This window comes from Thalassophryne amazonica, chromosome 1 (genome assembly GCF_902500255.1).
Source record: "Thalassophryne amazonica chromosome 1, fThaAma1.1, whole genome shotgun sequence".
Classification (NCBI taxonomy): domain Eukaryota; kingdom Metazoa; phylum Chordata; class Actinopteri; order Batrachoidiformes; family Batrachoididae; genus Thalassophryne; species Thalassophryne amazonica.
The window spans coordinates 152,078,876-152,100,257 of NC_047103.1; the positions used below are offsets into that span (position 1 = coordinate 152,078,876).

At 39.8% G+C, this 21,382-nt stretch overlaps 1 protein-coding gene across 3 annotated transcripts in view; it reads right to left on the reverse strand.

Annotated features, from left to right (window-relative positions):
- Positions 1 to 21,382, reverse strand: part of LOC117515689 (multidrug resistance-associated protein 4-like) — a 216,465-nt gene that overhangs the window by 76,327 nt on the left and 118,756 nt on the right. The window contains exons 30-31 of one of the 3 annotated variants that reach the window (XM_034176371.1): positions 16,175 to 16,309; positions 13,963 to 15,762 (exon numbers count right to left, since the gene is read on the reverse strand). The exons of 1 other annotated variant lie outside the window; for it this stretch is intronic. In XM_034176371.1, coding sequence (XP_034032262.1) covers positions 15,673 to 15,762; positions 16,175 to 16,309 — 225 coding nt within the window. In that variant the 3' untranslated portion in view covers positions 13,963 to 15,672. Of the gene's footprint in view, positions 1 to 13,962; positions 15,763 to 16,171; positions 16,310 to 21,382 lie in introns of those variants that run through there. One more of the 3 variants, XM_034176378.1, reaches the window with a different exon arrangement.

The following is a 21,382-nucleotide window of genomic DNA, read 5'->3' on the forward strand; positions in this document are numbered from 1 at the left end:
CAGAAAGGGCCACAGGTGGGAATCGATCCCACGACCTTCTTGCTGTGAGGCAACAGTGCTAACCACTAATCCACCGTGCTGCCCATATATATATATACACACACATACACATATACACATATATATATACACACACATATACATATATATACATATATATACACATATACGAGGTCTGTCCATAAAGTATAGGTCCTTTTTATTTTTTTCAAAAACTATATGGATTTCATTCATATGTTTTTACGTCAGACATGTTTGAACCCTCGTGCGCATGCGTGAGTTTTTCCACGCCTGTCGGTGACGTCATTCGCCTGTGAGCACTCCTTGTGGGAGGAGTCGTCCAGCCCCTCGTCGGAATTCCTTTGTCTGAGAAGTTGCTGAGAGACTGGCGCTTTGTTTGATCAAAGTTTTTTCTAAACCTGTGAGACACATCGAAGTGGACACGGGTCGAAAAATTAAGCTGGTTTTCAGTGAAAATTTTAAGGTGATACTGTCGCTTTAAGGACTTCCCACGATGCGAGATGTCGCTCAGCGCTCTCAGGCGCCGTCAGCCTGTTAAAAGCTGAAAACCTCCACATTTCAGGCTCTATTGATCCAGGACGTCGTGAGAGAACAGAGAAGTTTCAGAAGAAGTCGGTTTCAGCATTTTATCTGGATATTCCACTGTTAAAGGAGATTTTTTTAATGAAAGACGTGCAGACGGGTCCGCGCGTCGGGACGCAGCCGGCGCAAACACCTCCGTGTTGATAACCATTTGTAAAATCCAGGCGGCTTTTGATGGCTTTCAGTGGAGTGAGTATATGAGAAATTGTTTAACAGCTGGACATGTTCCAACTTGTCTTTAAGGCTTCCAACAGAGGTGTTTTTCCTGTGGCGGAGCGTCGCGGCGGCTGCGAGCCGACGCTGCAATCCGCCCGCATGTCTTTCATTAAAAAAAATCTCCTTTAACAGTGGAATATCCAGATAAAATGCTGAAACCAACTTCTTCTGAAACTTCTATGTTCTCTCACGACGTCCTGGATCAATAGAGCCTGAAATGTGGAGGTTTTCAGCTTGAAACAGGCTGATGATGGTGCCTGAGAGCGCTGAACGACGTCTCGCACCGTGGGAAGTCCTTAAAGCGACAGTATCACCTCAAAATCTCTCATCAGCTGTTAAAATTTTTACCGAAAACCAGCTTAATTTTTCGAACCATGTCCACTTCGATGTGTCTCACAGGTTTAGAAAAAATTTTTATCAAACAAAGCGCCAGTCTCTCAGCAACTTCTCAGCCAAAGGAATTCCGACGAGGGGCTGGACGACTACTCCCACAAGGAGTGCTCACAGGCGGATGACGTCACCGACAGGCGTGGAAAAACTCACGCATGCGCACGAGGGTTCAAGCATGTCTGACGTAAAAACATATGAATGAAATCCATAGTTTTTGAAAAAAATAAAAAGGACCTATACTTTACGGACAGCCCTCGTAGTTTTTGAAAAAAATAAAAAGGGCCGTTACTTTATTGACAGCCCTCGTACATACATACATACACACACACACACTTAACTTTTTCCATAATCTTATTATTTGAGATGCACCTGTGAATGACAACAGAAAACATAACATGAGGTTATGTTAGTTTGATATTCGATATTCAGACATTCGGCGTGGTTACAGTTCAATAAATCTTTATTCACGCCGTCAGTGAAATCTAAACACCCTGTGCATGACATGAAAGAAGTAAACTTGAATATCACAGCTCTGATTTTAGATAGTTTTGCTTCGAAATGCACAGGGAAAAACAACCCTGCGATGCACAGCAAACACCAACAATTATGAACAGAAACTGTCAGTGAGTTAGGGACCGTCGAACAATTGCATACCAACTGAAAAATGTGGAACCTTTACTAATCAAGGGCGTAGGTTTGGTCTCAGCTTTGGTAGCGACAATACCACCCCCCCGCCCACCACCACCACCACCCCCTAACCCACTCATACCATTAGACGCACAAGTACAGCATAATACATAACATATGACGACATAATGCTGAATAATTTAACACTTTATTTACATTATTAAGTGTGTAGGCAGACAAACAAATAGCTTAAATAACAAAATTGCACCCAAAATCACGAATCTATTCTATAGGCCTACACCTGAGAGAACAAGACAACAAAAAAAATACTTGTGGAGCTAACAAAAAAAAAAAGTTTTTGCAACCAAGATGTATAATCTATTCTCTTCATCAATAATGCAGTTGTAGGTATCTGGCAACCTAATTTGCCAACAAAAAAATAAGGGCTTTACAATGATATATATGGTGTATTACGGTAAACGTAAGCCTGTGATGTCATAACGCAGAGGAAAAACATGGAAGTTTCACACTAGTGCGCCGCTGATTCTCATTACCGTAAGTTCTCATGTAAGCCCTCACGCTGAAAAATTTCAACACTGACAGCAAGCCAAGAACCCGTGCTTTCCAACAGTATGCTATATGTTGCATATATTACGGTAAAGTGCGTTCGGTGACTTTTGAAACGAGGGAAAAGTATGAAAAAGAGCGCAAAAGTGACAGAAAAGTACAGAGACAGACAGCAAACATAAATGTAGTAATTTTTGAGGAAAAGGCAGGGTGTTAGTGTCATTTGTGAAGGTGTGCGTGCGTGTTTGTGTGGGTGTGCAGTTTATTTTAAGTGTGGCGCACAGCATTGTTCGCAAGCCCCCGCCCTTCTTTTTTTTCTGCACCGGAGCAGTGTTGCCAGATATGAAATATGAAACTATCGTACCAAAACCTCAAAATTATCGTATTTTGGGAGAAATTATCGTACACAAACAAAACGCATACAACGTAGCTATTTTTAGCATTTTTTTTTTAATTTACAAAGAATTTTATGTCACATTTTTAAACAGTAATTATAGTAATGGGGACACTATGGCACAAAAAGAACGCAAATGCACAAGCAAATGCACTACCAGACTAGAAAGATTTTTTTTTTCTGTGAAGGGACACAAACGTGTTAATTACCAGACTAGAAAGAGTCGAATTCAACCTCGAGGTCGCTGTCGTCATCTGATGCCATGGCCACTTGTGCAGATTTTGTTGAACACAGAAAAAAATGTTGACACCTCCATAAGGAACTTGAACTTTTTTTTTTATTATTCTTGTATATCTCTTTGCTCTTGTTTTGTTCGTTTGTTATTGCATTTGTTGAAATAAAGTTTCGAAAAAAAAAAAAGATGGTTGGGGAATCTTCTTGTCACAGTAAAGATTGGATGGGAACTCATTACTTTGTATAGAGAGGGGGCGGGCTTTCAAATGACTGTCCCGGTCGCCCAAAGCCAGCATTTGATGCCGCCTGAGTGCAACACCTGCAAAATGATTCTTGGGTGTCAGAGAGAGATGCGTGTTTGGGCAACCAACTGAAATTATCGTACATATTGGATTTTTTTCCCCATTATTGATCGTACATTTATTGATCGTACAGAGGGCAAAACTATCGTACAAATACGATAATTATCGTACATCTGGCAACACTGCACCGGAGCCACCCATCCTCTGCGCTCTGGGACCTCCCACTTTACAAATTAAGCACTGCCTGCCACGAGATGCGCTTTGTTTACGTCCATGTGAGAAGAACGTGAGCCAATGAAATTGCAACATGGGTAACCCTGTCATTCTGGCACGTCGAAAACACAAAACGTGACGACTAAAATTATAGTATCGAGTTCGCAAAAAAATAGTGAATGATTTTGTTATATAAAAAAAATTCTAAATATTGGTAGGGACTATTTTGCCATCCCAAAATATTGGTTGTGACTTGTCCCTATGGTCCATATGCAAACCTACGCCCCTGTTACTAATGTCTTATCTTCTGCATTAACATAACTAAATTTGATGTCATTCAGTTGCCTAGAAAAGAATACCTGTACAGCTTAAAACAGGAAATCCTGTTTGAAACAGTTGACAAAATATATTTTCTTGATAGTTATTATCAGTTATCAAGTTGTTCCCTACATTTCCTGTTCGCCTCGTCGGTACGAGAAACGCAACGTCACTTCTCTGACCACCGTCTAATACCTGAAAGCGCGAGAACTTTAAACAAAATGAGCAAGCAATACAGAGTAAATGTTAGAAACTGCTTTTAACATTTCTATCTAGCATTAATGTTGAGTACTGTTAACTTGCACAACAGAGCAAAAATGCCGACAGACGCATCCAAAACCACACAAACACGTAATTAGCGTTCAGAGGTCTTTTGTCGATTTACCAAAACACAAGCTTGGACAAAAGGTTCGCCGTCGCTGCCGGGTTCCTCTTTTTGGTGTGTTCGTCCATCTCTTCCCGAGTACTTTTTGGATGCTGTGTGGATCACTCGCATGTATCAGCACCCTCAATAATTCTTTGGCTCAACCCATTTCTCTGTCGTTTATCTTTAAAGGTCAGTCGTGCGCAACAGGGGACAAAACCTGAAAATGTGCTGCCTGTGTCCTCTGCGTGATCCCGAAGCCGAAAATCGATGTCCCGACTTTCCGTAACACCATCTAACTTCACACTATCACGTCTTATAGCTCCGACGGGCTTAAATGGTTGCTAAAGAGACGTTTACCTTAGCAACGGCCGTTATTTGTTTAATTTCTGGGCAGAACTGGATTATTGAGCAACGTTGTTTTCTAAAGCGCAAACACCGGACGGAATTATTTAACAGCAAATTATTAATTAAGGAACAGTTAAGGGATCGTTTTTTTTTTGTTTGTTTTTTTGTTTGTTTTTTTATGTCTAAATTTTTGACTGCCGCCTCGGTCTCATATCTTTCTTCAAAATAGAGGTGGGCGATACCGGGAATTTTGGTATTGATCCAATACCAAGTAAATACAGGCCCAGTATCGCCAATATCGATACCGACACTTTTTCATATTTAAGATTCATAGATCTAAAGGACCTAGGATAGAATTTCGCCATTGTACGTGACAACAAAATAATTTATTATCACAATCAACATTTTTGTTTAAAAAATATCACTCAACACAATTTAAAACAAAATCTCCTGAGGTAGAGGGCTGACAAACCACAATACAAGGGTGCGCTGCTCTTACAGAGAGTAGACTTTGATGAATCTGTGTGCATATAGAGGTAAATCCAGGCCGAAAGTTTTGTAATCTGAAAATAAAAAAAGACTAAAAAAATAAATTTTGAAACTGAAAATTCAATGTTTGTTCTTGAATTTTTTTGTATTATTAAAATAAAAAAAGTATAAGATATATATTTTTCAGTTTAAATATATTTTTGATTCAGCTCTAATTATTTTGATCAAATTTATTTTCATTCATATTTTTTTTTTTTACCTTCAGATCTTTTTTCACTTTCAGATCTTATTTTTTCAGTTTCAATCTTTTGGCCCGTTCTGACATGGGTGGGCGTGGCTTCGATTGAGAGGGGCGTGGAATTGTGAGTGACAGCAGAGCAATCGTCATCACATGATGTTGCTTTCAGGAAACGTGGGTACTTTGATAGAGATAACGACTCTGCTCCCGTCTCCATCGTGGATTATTACGTGGCTGGCGCGTGAAAGAAAATAGAATGAAAGCTTATTACGAAGCTTTAAACCCTTGAGATAAAGCTGTTTATTGTGATCGATGTGTAGCATTTGGTTCAGTGGATCCGTATGTTGTACCGGATAGTGAATTTAATGATGATGTAACAAAGTGTCCAGCGGTTGCACAGCGTAAACTTAATATGACCAGAACCAAGCAGACCGCCCATAAATCCCAAGCTGGATGAGCGCTCCGGCTACCAGCGGTGTGAAGAAGCCTCACCGTTACAGGCCCGGCACTGAGGCGCTGAGAGAGATCCACCGCTACCAGAAATCCACCGAGCTGCTGATCCACAAGCTGCCGACCAGGTCGGCCTCTTGCAGAGCATCACAGCCGAGCTCTGAAAGCAGAGGTCAGTCTTGAAGTCCAGAGCGATTTCTCTCACCGGGTGCTGGAAGGGCAGCTTGTGGATCAGCAGCTCAGTGGATTTCTGGTAGCCACAGAGTGCCACAGTGCCGGGCCTGTAATGGTGAGGCTTCTTCACACCACCAGTAGCCGGAGCGCTCTTCCGGGCGGCTTTGGATTTACGGGCGGTCTGCTTGGTTCTGGCCATATTAAAGCTTCCTTCAGATCTGCTGAGCCAGGTCTGTCTGTGTGTCACTTAGAAAGCTCATAACACCTCACTGCTTGATGGACAATAACTGCTGGCAGCCTGTAAAATGACCGACCTGCCTCATTTTCATACGGCGATGCTGCGCTGAGTTCACGGTCTTGTGTGGATTTAGGACTTTTTTTTTTTTTTTTAGGTATAGGTGTTAAACTTTACAATCTTACATATTTTCCAGTTTTTACATAAAAAATGGCCAAGAGTGGTCTAGAATTACTTGTAATAGACATCTTTGTACTTAGCAACACTTTATTTACAAGTATCAAGGCAAAACAGTGGAGCGAAAGTGTTAAGTCATTATCTATCAAAGGACCCACATTTCCTGAAAGCGACATCGTGAGGACTGATTGCTCTCCTGTCACTCACAATTCCACACCCCTCTCAATCGAAGCCACGCCCTCCCACGCCAAAAGGGGCCCAAAATTTTGAAACTAAACAAATAAGATAAAGTGAAAAAAAGACTGAAGGTGAAAAAAATATGAATAAAAATAAATTTGATCAAAATAATTACAGAGCTGAATCAAAAATATTTAAACCGAAAAATATATATCTTACACTTATTTTGATAATACTTTTTAAATAATTAGAAAATTAAAGAACATAGAATTTTCAGTTTCAAAATTTATTTTTTCAATCTTTTTTATTTTCAGATTTTTATTTTGATAATACTTTTTAAATGATTAGAAAATTAAAGAACAAACGAATTTTCAGTTTCAAAATTTATTTTTGCAATCTTTTTTATTTTCAGATTACAAAACCTTTGGCCTGGATTTATCTCCATATGTGCACAGCAGTCAGTGCATGCAGGAGAGGAAAAAAGCTTGAGTATTGATCTTTTTACACGAGGATTGTTCAATATCAATACCAGCGTTGTTATCGATATTAGGATCGATCCGCCCACCTCTACTTCAAAACAGGCGGTAGAAGGCTGCAGTCTGACAAAGTTTGCGATATTAAAACAAATTATATAACGCCTAAATAGTCATTTGACTTGGTTTGCATGTCAGTGTGATATTACTGATCATTTGTCCCATTTTTTTCCATTTACCGTGCAATTTTGGTTCTATACTTTTGTACCATTGCACACTGACATTACGTGCACTGAGCTTAAAAACAAATATGAAGGGGTTTGTTTTGGTTACAGATGATGATTTGAACAAGCTTATTGATGGTGCTCATTGTTTTAACACACACACACACAAACAAAAAATCCAGTACGCTGTAAGCCGTCCGGAGGCATTTGCAGTATTTGCTGGGGTGTTTCTAGCTGAAATACAAGCGCTGGACATAAAGAGGTCAGCAAATTTGTCGTGATTTTTTGCTGGACTGAGGGAAACAGACGGCAGTCTGTGCGCCAAGAAGCCAATGCACCGTCTCAGCTACGGAATACATTGTCAGGATTGTTTTTGAATGAGCTATTTTTTGCAAGTTGACTGAGAACAATTTCTCTGGCTAAGTCAGATGTTCAGCAGTCTTCTTTTGTTCCCTGCACCAGTGTCAAATAGAATGGTGATTTCAAAGCTAAATGATGTAGCAGGATGAAGAACACGTCATTATCGGGGCTTGGGATATGTACTGTGCCTGTGTTGGATAACCCTAAGCCTGGGTAGGGAGACAGTACAGAACAATCCTGTTATCCATTTCTTCCTAATGTGACAACAGTTCTGGTATTTTTCTTTCTTTGTAACCGTTTCTCCATCATCACTCTGCAGTGAATAACAACGGTCTTGCACCAATGAAATGAGATGAGATTTATTGCCATAACGAAATACCACATTCCTGTTCACAAGCTTAGCTGCAAAGGCATTTGAGGACCAAACTTCACTGATCACACTCCCAAAACAGGTCTCAAAAGACAAATGTCATGCGATGGTCTGAGGGCACCCATTCAATTCAATTAAAATGTCAATATTCTATCTCAGAAGATAGAATTTATTTAGGTTAAAACAAACAAAGTCAAGTAATAAGCAGGTAAGCTACTGGCCAAATACATTTTTTCCTCCACCCCTCTCCCCCCAAAGTTTTCACAAATCTGAAAAAATCTGAAAGTACATTTCAGACAGACACTGTTAAAGCATTATTTAAAATTTCAAACATTTCCGAAACCAAGATGTACCAAAAAAATTCTCTTGAACTTATGTCTTCAGTGTTTCAAGATGTTCCCGTCTGGTGTTGATATATTAAATTCAAGTGGATGAATCCTGATCATATCAAATATAAAAGGTTACAGTCGGTGCAGACTGGGAGGCAGATGGCTTTGAGGAAGTTCCCCCAATCTGACACCTACCATTGAGGCTTGCATGTATTGAATATCTGTGGTTTAAAAAACAAAACAAAAAAAAACTTAACATTAAATTGGTCAACCACTGTACATGTACAGGTGTTTCAGGTTAAACAAGTTGAAATTAATTGTGCATGTGTTTGAGTACACACACACACAGTAGTGTTCAGAATAATAGTAGTGCTATGTGACTAAAAAGATTAATCCAGGTTTTGAGTATATTTCTTATTGTTACATGGGAAACAAGGTACCAGTAGATTCAGTAGATTCTCAAAAATCCAACAAGACCAAGCATTCATGATATGCACACTCTTAAGGCTATGAAATTGGGCTATGAGTAAAAAAAAAAAAAAAAGTAGAAAAGGGGGTGTTCACAATAATAGTAGTGTGGCATTCAGTCAGTGAGTTCATCAATTTTGTGGAACAAACAGGTGTGAATCAGGTGTCCCCTATTTAAGGATGAAGCCAGCACCTTTTGAACATGCTTTTCTCTTTGAAAGCCTGAGGAAAATGGGACAATCAAGACATTGTTCAGAAGAACAGAGTAGTTTGATTAAAAAGTTGAGTGGAGAGGGGAAAACTTATACACAGGTGCAAAAATTATAGGCTGTTCATCTACAGTGATCTCCAATGCTTTGAAATGGACAAAAAAAAAAAAAGACACTTGGAAGAAAATGGAAAACAAGCATCAAAATGGATAGAAGAATAACCAGAATGGCAAAGGCTCACCCACTGATCAGCTCCAGGATGATCAAAGACAGTCTTGGAGTTACCTGTAAGTGCTGTGACAGAAGACGCCTGTGTGAAGCTAATTTATTTGCAAGAATCCCCCGCAAAGTCCCTCTGTTAAATAAAAGATGTGCAGAAGAGGTTACAATTTGCCAACGAACACATCAACTTGCCTAAAGAGAAATGGAGGAATATTTTGTGGACTGATGAGAGTAAAATTGTTCTTTTTGGGTCCAAGGGACAGTTTGTGAGATGCCCCCCAAACTCTGAATTCAAGCCACAGTTCACAGTGAAGACAGTGAAACATGGTGGTGCAAGCATCATGATATGGGCATGTTTCTCCTACTATGGTGTTGGGCCTATATATCGCATACCAGGTATCATGGATCAGTTTGAATATGTCAAAATACTTGAAGAGGTCATGTTGCCTTATGCTGAAGAGGACATGCCCTTGAAATGGGTGTTTCAACAAGACAATGACCCCAAGCACACTAGTAAACAAGCAAAATCTTGGTTCCAAATCAACAAAATTAATGCCTTGCAGATGTGAAGAAATCATGAAAAACTATGGTTATACAACTAAATACTAGTTTAGTGATTCACAGGATTGCTAAAAAAGCAGTTTGAACATAATAGTTTTGAGTTTGTAGTGTCAACAGCAGACTACGAGGACATGCAGCAGACATGCTACTACGAGGTCTGTGAGAAAAGTATCGGACCTTTTTATTTTTTTCAAAAACCATATGGATTTGAATCACGTGTGATTGCATCAGACAAGCTTGAATCTTCGTGCGCATGCGTGAGTTTTTTCACGCCTGTCAGTTGCGTCATTCATTCATTCTCTCCCTCAGCCCCAACCAGTCCCAGCAAAAGACTGCCCCTCCCTGAGCCTGGTTCTGCTGGAGGTTTCTTCCTGTTAAAAGGGAGTTTTTCCTTCCCACTGTAGCCAAGTGCTTGCTCACAGGGGGTCGTTTTGACCGTTGGGGTTTTACATAATTATTGTATGGCCTTGCCTTACAATATAAAGCGCCTTGGGGCAACTGTTTGTTGTGATTTGGCGCTATATAAAAAAAAAATTGATTGATTGATTGATTCACCTGTGAGCAGGCTTTGTGTGAGCAGTGGTCCACCCCATTTTTATTGCGAATAAATGTTTGAACGATTTGGAGCTTTGCTGCATCAATTTTTTTCCAGAAACAGAGAGAGCTCCAGGTGGACACCGTTCGGAAAATTAGTATGGCTTTCATGGACGATTTTATGGGGATTATACAGATTAAGGAGTGTTACTGCCACTTTAAGGACGGCCCACAACTGCTGAAAGCGTGGCGCGCTCCCAGCGCCGATCAACATGCTCAAACAACCAGATCATTTTCAACGTGAAGGCTTTGTTGATCCGGGACCTCGTCTGACTTTCACAAAAAGGCAGGACACGTGGACATCATCACTTTTTCGGCACATTCCACTGTTACAGGAGTTTTTTTCATGGAAAAAAAAGCGGAGGGACGCGCCACGGAGCCGTTCATTACGCGGCACAAAACCACCTCCGTGTTGGTCTCACAGGATGGCTTTCAGGTCGATTCCGGTTGCTTTTCAATCGTGTGATTATCCGATTGTGATTGTGCATGAGCTGGACATGCCCGAACATGTCCTGCAAGGCTTCATCACGGCGTTTCTTTGCACCATGTGGAACTCCGCACATCTGTCTTAATGTGCTGATGTCCACGTCTTTTCACAATTCCTGTGCTAGTCAGACGACATACCGGATCAAGACAGCGTTCAGTTTAGACATGAACAGCACATTCCACTGTTACAGGAGTTTGTCATGGAAAGAGGAGCGCAAAGCAACGCCGTGATGAAGCCTTCCAGGACATGTTCAGGCATGTCCAGCTCATGCACAATCACATTCGGATAATCACACGACTGAAAAGCAACCGGAATCCATCTGAAATCCACCTGAAAGCCATCCTGTGAGACCAACACGGAGGTGGTTTTGTGCCGCGTAATGAACGGCTCCGTGGCGCATCCCTCCACTTTTCTTTCCATGAAAAAAAACTCCTGTAACAGTGGAATGTGCTGAAAAAGTGCTGATGTCCACGACTTCTGCCTTTTTGTGAAAGTCAGACGAGGTCCCGGATCAACAAAGCCTTCACGTTGGAAATTATCTGGTTGTTTGAGCATATCAATCGGCGCTGGGAGCACGCCGCGCTCTCAGCAGTTGTGGGCCATCCTCAAAGCCACAGTAACACTCCTTAATCTGTATAATCCCCATAAAATCGTCTCTGAAAGCCATATTAATTTTTCCGAACGGTGTCCACCTGGCGGTCTCTCAGTTTCTGGAAAAAAAAATTGATGCAGCAAAGCTCCAAATCATTCAGACATTTATTCGCAATAAAAATCCGACGAGAGGGGTGGACCACTGCTCACAGCCGAATGACGCAACCGACAGGCGTGAAAAAACTCACGCATGCGGACGAAGGTTCAAGCTCGTCTGATACAATCACACGTGATTCAAATCCATATGGTTTTTGAAAAAAATAAAAAGGTCCGATACTTTGCTCACAGACCTCGTATTATTGTGAACACCCCCTTTTCCACTTTTTTTTTTTTTTAACCAATAGCCCAATTTCATAGCCTTAAGAGTGTGCATATTATGACTGCTTGGTCTTGTTGGATTTGTGAGAATCTACTGGTACCTTGTTTCCCATGTAACAATAAGAAATATACTCAAAACCTGGATTAATCTTTTTAGTCACATAGCAATACTATTACTCTGAACACTACTGTACACACACACACACGTACACACACACGCACGCGCACACACACCCACATACATTTATCAATCTGTTGGGATATCCCGACAGATTAAGTGCGGATAGAGCGAGCACAAGATAGCATTAGAGAAACACTATTCAAAGAGTAAGAACAGTGGTTCTTTACCGTGCATCCAGAAAGTATTCACAAAGCATTCATTTTTTCCACATTTTTGTTATGAATTTACTCCATTTTGGAATAAGGCTGTAACATAAAATGTGGAAAAAGTGAAGCGCTATGAATACTTTCCGGATGCACTGTATGCAGCACTTTTAAAAACAAAATGTAGAAACTGGAATTTTGAAATAATAAACATATCACCATCACAGTGAAGTAAAAGTAACTTTTATTTAAACAATTTCCTCAGTTACATATTTATAGCAGCTAAATTCTAAATTCCACATGGTTCTCATCCTTTCAAGACAGCTTCAGTAAAAGTAATAACAGCAGCAAAAATTTTGTAATGGCTTTTAAATAGTGTCACTTAAGACTAAACACAGAAATGAGTACGAGCTATCACAAAACCATGTGCTATTTACATTCAACCTAGTGTCTGTGGGGGAGGAAAAAAGCAAATAAATTAAACTTTTCTGAGAAATCCCCCATTACTGTGAAACTAAATCACCATGAACCAGGCAGAGTTTGTTTTTAAACAAAATATTTTCAATATGTTACACAAATACATAAAACTACTAGGACTCACTGTTAGTTTTAACAGCATCTTTAGGGGTACAGTCAAAAATAATGTTCAAAAAAAGATTTAAAAATGTACTTTGTTGCACTAAAAAACAAAGATGCCATCTGTACAACCAGCATTCTTAATTGCTATGTAGGCCCAGCTGTATCTACATTCGCAAGAAGATCACTGATTTCAAGTCTAGCCATGTCGGCGTGCGTGCTGATGCTGTGCTTCGCTACATCCTCACTACATCCACGGCACCATGGAACCACCTTAAGACCCTGAATGGCAACCACCCAGGCAGACAGATCTCACAGCTTCTTAAAGAGCTGCAGGTCCAATTTAGTGACAAAATGAAACTTGCATTAAATATTTATTACAAAATGACTTAAGATTGTTGTAGCAGTTTAAGTGACTCCACTGAAGTCGACCTGCTGTGTTCAACAGCTTCTGCCAGAGAAGTGAAGTCAGTGCAATTTACTGCAACAGAAATTAAAAGAGACATTAAATGTAGGCCTGCTGTTGCTAGGCAGTGCACTTTGGATCTGTAGCTATGTGAAAAGTAGCTCAGTTAGTAACTCCTATGGAGTGATGAAATGGTAGAACAAGGTTTATAAACACGAGATTAACCAGTTGGACTCGGGTCTGTATCATTTTTCTGGAGCAGTTTCAGTGCAAATATAATTTGAGAAAATAATGCGTCAACCAAGTTTAAAAGGTTATTGTGAGTTACTTGGTACAATGTGTTCCATCTTAATGTTTAATTTAGGAATGTAATCCTTGGGTTCAGCTGAAGGACAGATGACAATGTCAACTTGCAATAGAAGTATTAGTCCCTCAAACTATAATAAAAGTCAAGCACTGAATGGTCAGTTCGAACATACATTTAAAAAATAAATTAATTATAAAAAGCTCAGATGAACTCCGACTTAACTATAACAGTCACCCGAGGGTGGGGGGTGGTATATCTGTAAAAACTAAGATGTTTTTTAATGTTATAAATTCATAAAATGCTTGTTTGTCCAAATATTAATTATCCAGTTTTGCTGGTGGGTTGATTTGTCAGTAGATTTGGTGCAGTGGTCCACAGCTGATGGATCAACAGTTAATGTTTGGATCCATCAGTTAATGTTGATCCAACAATCAACAGTTAATAAACAGCTAATTCTGAAATAAGATATTTGTATAAAGTGATATCGGTGTGTTGAATATGAATATTTTAAGAACTCCTTCAAGGTTTCCTTTTTTTTTGTATTTTGTGTTGTACCCTTTTGGGAAAAGCCAATCAAACAGGACTTCGTACAAGTATTCAGATCATTTGCTACAAAGCTTGAAGTTTGGGCATCATGTGTCCCACTGCATTCCCTGTTGTTACTTGTAATACAGAGGAGATAAACTGTTTGGACACTTAATTAGAGGCACATGTCTATCTAGCTCAAAGTCCCACAGGTAAGAATCAAGGTCATGGGGAAAAGAGATTACCCGTAAATCTAAGAGTGGTTAATGTCAAGGCACAAATGTGAAGAAGGTCATGAAGCAGTCACAAAAGTATAATTATCAATACCAGGACTCTTCACTGAACAAGAAGTCCAATCAACCTAAGCAAGTGGGAGGAAAAGGCTACTGATGTGTTTTAGAGGAGACCAAAAGCCCAGTGGTCCCCTCTGGCTGAACTTCAGAGACCTTGTGTGGCAACCATGGCAAATCCACTAACATGGGCTTTAGTAAGCGTGTACAAAAAGACACCTCTCCTCAGTCAACTATATATAAAAAAGTCTGGTGTTTGAGGAGGTGGGAAAAAGGCACCTAAAGGAGTGTGTGACTCCAAGAAACCAGATATTCTGTTAAGAAACAAAGAACTGTAAGGCTTCAATTCCAAGTATCACGTATGAAGGACATCAGGCAGAGGATCATCCATGAAATAATTCCAATAATTCCAATGAGGTGGTTTTTCAGGAGCCGTGATCAGAAGACAAATCAGAGTTGAAGGAAAGGTGATCTGAGGAAGCAGAGACTTCCCTCATAAACCTCTGCTTCAGAACAGTTTAGCCCACAAACCTGGCCAAAGTTTTGCCTTCCACCACCAACAATAAAGCAAAGCACAATGTGGCTTAAGAATGATGGAAAATGGCCAAAGATGTGCAAAGCTTTATGTAGCATACCCCTGAACTGTAGCCCACAATCAAGCCAGAGCTGCTTTAACTGAAGTCTGAATACTTCTGTCAATGTGATTTATTTAAAATGTTATGTTTGCTAAAATTCTTGAAACTGTTTTCACCTCACAATTCCAAGGTACACTACTGCTTAAAATAAAAATGCAAGGCTGTTAAAGTGTGTGTGGCACAAAATAATCTGTATAAAGCACCTATTAAGTATTCACCACCTCAAGCATTTATATTTTATAAAATAAGTAAAAAAATGAAATTAAATTAAAAAAAACTTCAGGCTTCCTTTAACAATTTTTAGCATTTAAGCTTTGTCTTGAAGGTGATAATCCTCCACAACATTTGTATTTCAAGAACGTCACTGAATTCAAAGGGACATTTGATGACTTGGAAATGCTCATCACTTGAACCACTTAAAGCAATTTGGCTACAAAAGTGAATATTTAGTGGTTATATTAAATAATACGAGTACAGTACTTGTGCAATACACCATTTTGTCTGAAATTAAATATTGACAACATTTTGGAATCTTACCTCTGGAAATATTGTGTAAAAGACTTTTATTTGATGACTTAAAAATGCTTAAGGGAAGGGGTTGTGCAACATTCTACAGGCTCTGTACACAGATGGTAGGAGTAAAAAGTTCACACAATTGGTAATGCAATTTAAAAAAGACAATTTGGTAATGCAATTAAAAAAAGAATTTGGTAAAGCAATATTATTAACAAATTGACAATTTGGTAATGCAACTTAAAAACAACAGGAGGTTACATTTGGAGGCGGAACAGACCCTGTCCACAGGACTCCTGAGATGTCCATTTGACTTACAAAGCAGTCTCAAAGATGATCAAATTGTCTTCTATTGTATCTACATGCCCATTCATCATGGTGGGATGACTTCTGCTTTCATGCACCTGAAAAGACAGTTTAATAAAGTTATTTTCATTGAATGTGGGGGATGGCGAGGAGGCACTAAACAGGATCTTATTAATTACACAAACTAAGCAACCCAGTCTCACATCAGGTTGTGGCAGCATTACACAAAGTACATTAATCTATGGGTTCGGGGCGGGGGCATGAAAATAGGGTGCGCTTCGTAAAGGAGGCACAAATTCATTTTGTGACGGGGCATGAAATGTGGGTTGACGGGGGGGGTGGTTATGGTTAGGCTTAGGGGAGGGTAGACACGCTATGGTTAGGGATAGGAGAAGGGGAGGATTATAAATAGCAAAATAAAAAAACAGCATCACAAAATTCAGGCACTTTTCATGACAGGGGCACGAAAGAAAATGTGAGACTGGGCTGTGCAGCCCTGAGGTGACTCACCTGTTTGGCTGCCTCTAAGAGAGCGGCTGCCTCTTGTTTGCCTGTCTGCTGCACCATATTGTAAAGGATGCCACTTGGATTTTGTAGAAGACTGTAAGGCTCATCATAGGCATGGATTTTCCCTGCATCTAAAACCTACAGACATTAAAAACAGGTTTGGATACTGCTGTTGCTCAGAAAACAACTACCCTGCCAAGAAAACGTGGGTCATATTAACAGACAATTTAATGTCAAGCAGTCCACTCCTGACTAAAGCTGGATTTAACGTAATGGTCAAAATTCCACCAAAACAGGGAGGTTCACTGGCAATCGCCCAGATCTGTTTGATCCCAAGATTTCAGATCTGAATATGCAGTAGATAAGAGGAGCTAAAGAATGCATGCGTAGAGTCTTGTATGTGCGATTTGATTTAGCCTTGTGTGACTGGTTACACCCTCTTGTTATTGTAATGCTGCTATTGTGAAGCACTTTGGTGAACTGCAGTTGTTTTAAAATGTGCTATATAAATAAATTTGAACTGAATCACAGGAGGCCAGCACAAACAACATGGAATGCTTTAAAAAACAAAGTTCAGCAATTAAGTTCCATTAAGGTTTTTAAAACTAGAATTAAAACTCTTCTTATCTCAACTGTATAAAACCTGTAGTGATCATTCCACCCCAATCTTCTTTAATTTGTAATTTTTTAAATTTATTTTAAATCAACATTATTTATATGGATTGGATTTTATTTTGCATAGGACTTTGTATGTACAATTCAAAGTGTTGTATGAATAATATTTCTTACAGAAATTTTGTGGAATCATTGACAACTAATCCTATGTAAACTCTGGTAATCACAGAGAAAAATGAAATACCTTGATGTAAAGAGCCAATGAAAGTGACCAACCTCAGGTACTCTATTCTACTTTTGGTTTTGCTTTTATAATTTACCTTTAAAAAGTGTTTACTTGGCCTTGTTTGGTGTCATTTTTTTTCAGCACAACCTCACCTGTGTGACTTTCCAGTTTTTCCATTCATTCTGACCTACTGTATTACCACAGTCAACCTAAAATTACACACGCACACCACGTTCACTCACACACTACATACCTTCTGTCTTGCAAGAATAAATTGCATATACATACATATATATACATATACACACTCACTCACACACTGGGGGGGATTAAAAAAACAAAAACATAAAATCAGAGTAGGAAAAAGTTTTTTTTTTTTTTTTTTTTTTTTTACTGTGAAAACCACAACTTCAAATGTAAATATAAATTTTAAATTTCAAAAACATATGTACAAATGGAGCAAAAAAACAAAAAAAAAAACAGTTAACTACAGCTATTTACATAAATGCAGGAAATGCTTCAGGAATTTTTTTTGTACAATTATTTACAAAACAGTCAGATTTCCAGTGATGCCAGTAATGCGTTACTTAGTAACGCGTTACTCTAATCTAACCACTTTTTTTGTAACGAGTAATCTAACGCGTTAATCTTTCCAAATGAGTAATCAGATTAAAGTTACTTCTCCAAGTCACTGTGCGTTACTATTATTTTTGCATTGTGGGTCGACAGCAGCATTAAACTTGGTCTGTGGGCAGGAGGTCGGGGCTCGACTAAACTGCCCACTTTAAGCGAGCTGTGAGCTTTTCGTCAGCTACAACTCGTCCTCACCTCTTAAAGCGCGGTGAAAACAGCACACCTGCACTGAGCTTTACAAAGTCATTTTTATGCTTTATTTTTCTCCTTTATTTAGAATTCTGAGCTGAGCCGCTCCGTATCATCTCGTTAAAAACAGCTGATCCAACGCGACATGTCAACAACTAACACTATTTTCCACTCAAATGCACCTAAACTCTCTTTCTGAGGACCACATGATGTGAAAACACAATAAAACTCTTACCTGTAAATCTGGTCATGTTTTCTGCATAAATAAATGTTATCCATTCTTTTTGCTCAAACGCCAAAGCAGGTGCGAATCCAGATGGAATGGGGCGTGGGGCAGGGATGTGCCCCCCTCCCCCACAACGCCCCTAGATTAAAGGTCCAGTTTTGAAGCCGTTTTTTTTTTTTTTTTTTTTTTTTTTTTTTTTTTTTTTTTTTTTTTTTTTTTTTTAACTACAACTACTAATACTACTTAAATAATAATAATTTTGACAAGTAAAATGTTTAGAGAATTTAAATGTTAGAAAAATGTTAGAATTTAATAGTTACATTTCTAAACAATGTAGGTTAGAAACTGCAAGTTTTACTGTTACAGTGCTGTCAACAGTTAAATATGAGGTCAAGAAAGATTATTTTACTTTTTATAAAACAAGTACTTATTTTCATTGAAGTCAAGAAAGGGTGACTATAAAGTGAGTTTTGGCAAAACAGGTATCATTGTCATGTTGAGGTGGCAGAGGGTTGTTGGCGGCAGATTAAAAAAGTAACTAGTAATCTAACTTAGTTACTTTTACAATTGAGTAATCAGTAAAGTAACTAAGTTACTTTTTCAAGGAGTAATCAGTAATTGGATTACTTTATCAAAGTAACTGTGGCAACACTGCAGATTTCACAATAAGATTTATAATTGCAAAAAAATATATGTACAAATATAGTGCAGTAAATGCTAATGCTAAACTATTTAGAAAACAATCAGATGTCAAAATAAGATTTAGAATGTAAATATAAACGGTAAATTTCAAAAACATATGTACAGGACATGTTAACTATTTGTGCCACTCAAAAAAAAAAAAAAAAAAAATTCCTGTCCAACACAACACAGAGGGACACATCGCAGGCCTGACACTTCCACTGTGTGTCACTCCTCGTTGCCCACGTGAAGGCGCCGTTGGCACCTTAATCTGCCTTTTGGTGAGGATCTGTGCCTGTCACAGTTGGCACAGGAACGTGGTTCTGGCTCCTGTTCTGTGGGACACCTGTTATGTCTGTGCCACACAGTTGACACACCAGCTCCACCATGAAGTCCTCGTGTGTCATAGACTGCACTTGCTTGACACCGCTGATCTCACGGTGCAAGATGAATGCATTTGTGGTTGCAATGTCAAGGAAGTGCAGCAACACTGTCCTGTACCAACGTGCAGTTTTCTGATGGGTGCAGTAGTACTGGATGAGCTGGTCAGATAGGTCGACTCCACCCATGTTTTTATTATAAGCCAACACTGGGATAGGACAGGGAATGTCCTTCCTTCACCCTTCTCTGCACTGTTTCACCCAAAAAAGCATGATGGATGGTGGAGCACACAGACATCTCCTGTGTGTCCATCCACTTTACAAACACCAAAGGCCCCTCTCTCATCCATCTAATAGATCCTCTTTCAGATTTTTTGTGAGAGCATTTGTCCTCCCTCTGGGGCATCCTCGTCTGTTCTCCTTGTATGTGACACATGCCCCAAGCTTCATATTATCCAGGTCCATGAACAGTTTGGGACTGATGTAAAAATTGTCCATGTAAATGTGGTACCCAGTACCAAGCGAAGATGGCTGGATCAGGTTCATGACCACATCGTATGACAGCCCGTGCTCACGTGTGCAGCCATTACTTGAAGCAGCCAACACAAAAGTTTCATGCCCCATTTTGTTGGCTTGTCCTTCAAATACCGAGTCATTCCAGTTTTTGCCTTCATCGCCACCATCCTTTCACCAACTGCCAGCTCCCTCCTCGGGTGGTAATAAGCCTGGCAGGCACTGAGGATGTCATCATGAAGAGGCCTGACTCAAAACAGTTTGTCATGACCTGCTGTTCCCTTTTTCTATCATTTTCTACATCCTCATCTGGATCACTTAGGTGGATGTTCCAGAATATCGATCTAAATCTGTCTCTGGACACTGGAAAGGGCACAGACAAAATATGACTGTTTCCAGTAGTCCTGGAGACTTAACAGTGACACCAACGACATGTATACTCAACAAAAATATAAACGCAACACTTTTGGTTAATCCATCCCACCTCACAGGTGTGCCATACCAAGATGCTGATTAGACACCATGATTAGTGCACAGGTGTGCCTTAAGACTGCCCACAATAAAAGGCCACTCTGAAAGGTGCAGTTTTGTTTTATTGGGGGGGGGGGGGATACCAGTCAGTATCTGGTGTGACCACCATTTGCCTCATGGAGTGCAACACATCTCCTTCGCATCATCCATGAAGAGAACACCTCTCCAACGTGCCAAACGCCAGCAAATGTGAGCATTTGCCCACTCAAGTCGGTTACGACGACGAACTGGAGTCAGGTCGAGACCCCGATGAGGACGACGAGCATGCAGTTGAGCTTCCCTGAGACGGTTTCTGACAGTTTGTGCAGAAATTCTTTGGTTATGCAAACCGATTGTTTCAGCAGCTGTCCGAGTGGCTGGTCTCAGAAGATCTTGGAGGTGAACATGCTGGATGTGGAGGTCCTGGACTGGTGTGGTTACACGTGGTCTGCGGTTGTGAGGCTGATTGGATGTACTGCCAAATTCTCTGAAACGCCTTTGGAGACGGCTTATGGTAGAGAAATGAACATTCAATACACAAGCAACAGCTCTGGTTGACATTCCTGCTGTCAGCATACCAATTGCACGCTCCCTCAAATCTTGTGACATCTGTGGCATTGTGCTGTGTGATAAAACTGCACCTTTCAGAGTGGCCTTTTATTGTGGGCAGTCTAAGGCACACCTGTGCACTAATCATGGTGTCTAATCAGCATCTTGATATGGCACACCTGTGAGGTGGGATGGATTATCGCAGCAAAGGAGAAGTGCTCACTATCACAGATTTAGACTGGTTTGTGAACAATATTTGAGGGAAATGGTGATATTGTGTATATGGAAAAAGTTTTAGATCTTTGAGTTCATCTCATACAAAATGGGAGCAAAACCAAAAGTGTTGCGTTTATATTTTTGTTGAGTGTATATCAGAGGTCCAAAAAATTTGTACAGATCTTCCATTTCAATGTCTGTCCAGTTGTATTTTTTTCCCTAATGCCTTGTTTTTTTGCAGCAATTTTATTGGTGTTGGTGCAAATTGTTTTAACTGTCTCAGTTGCAAAAAACAAAAGAAAAAGGTCTTTTGGACTTTGGGTCAATCAACCTGGATTCCCGGTGTTCTCTGAGACTGAAATCTGCTTACTGCTGGACCAGTGTCTGCCGCCTCCTCCTCCATGTTCCAGCAGTCAGCGGTGGGGCGTGTCTCTGCTGCATGTCCAAGCGGAGATCTGGATCTGGAAACAGAA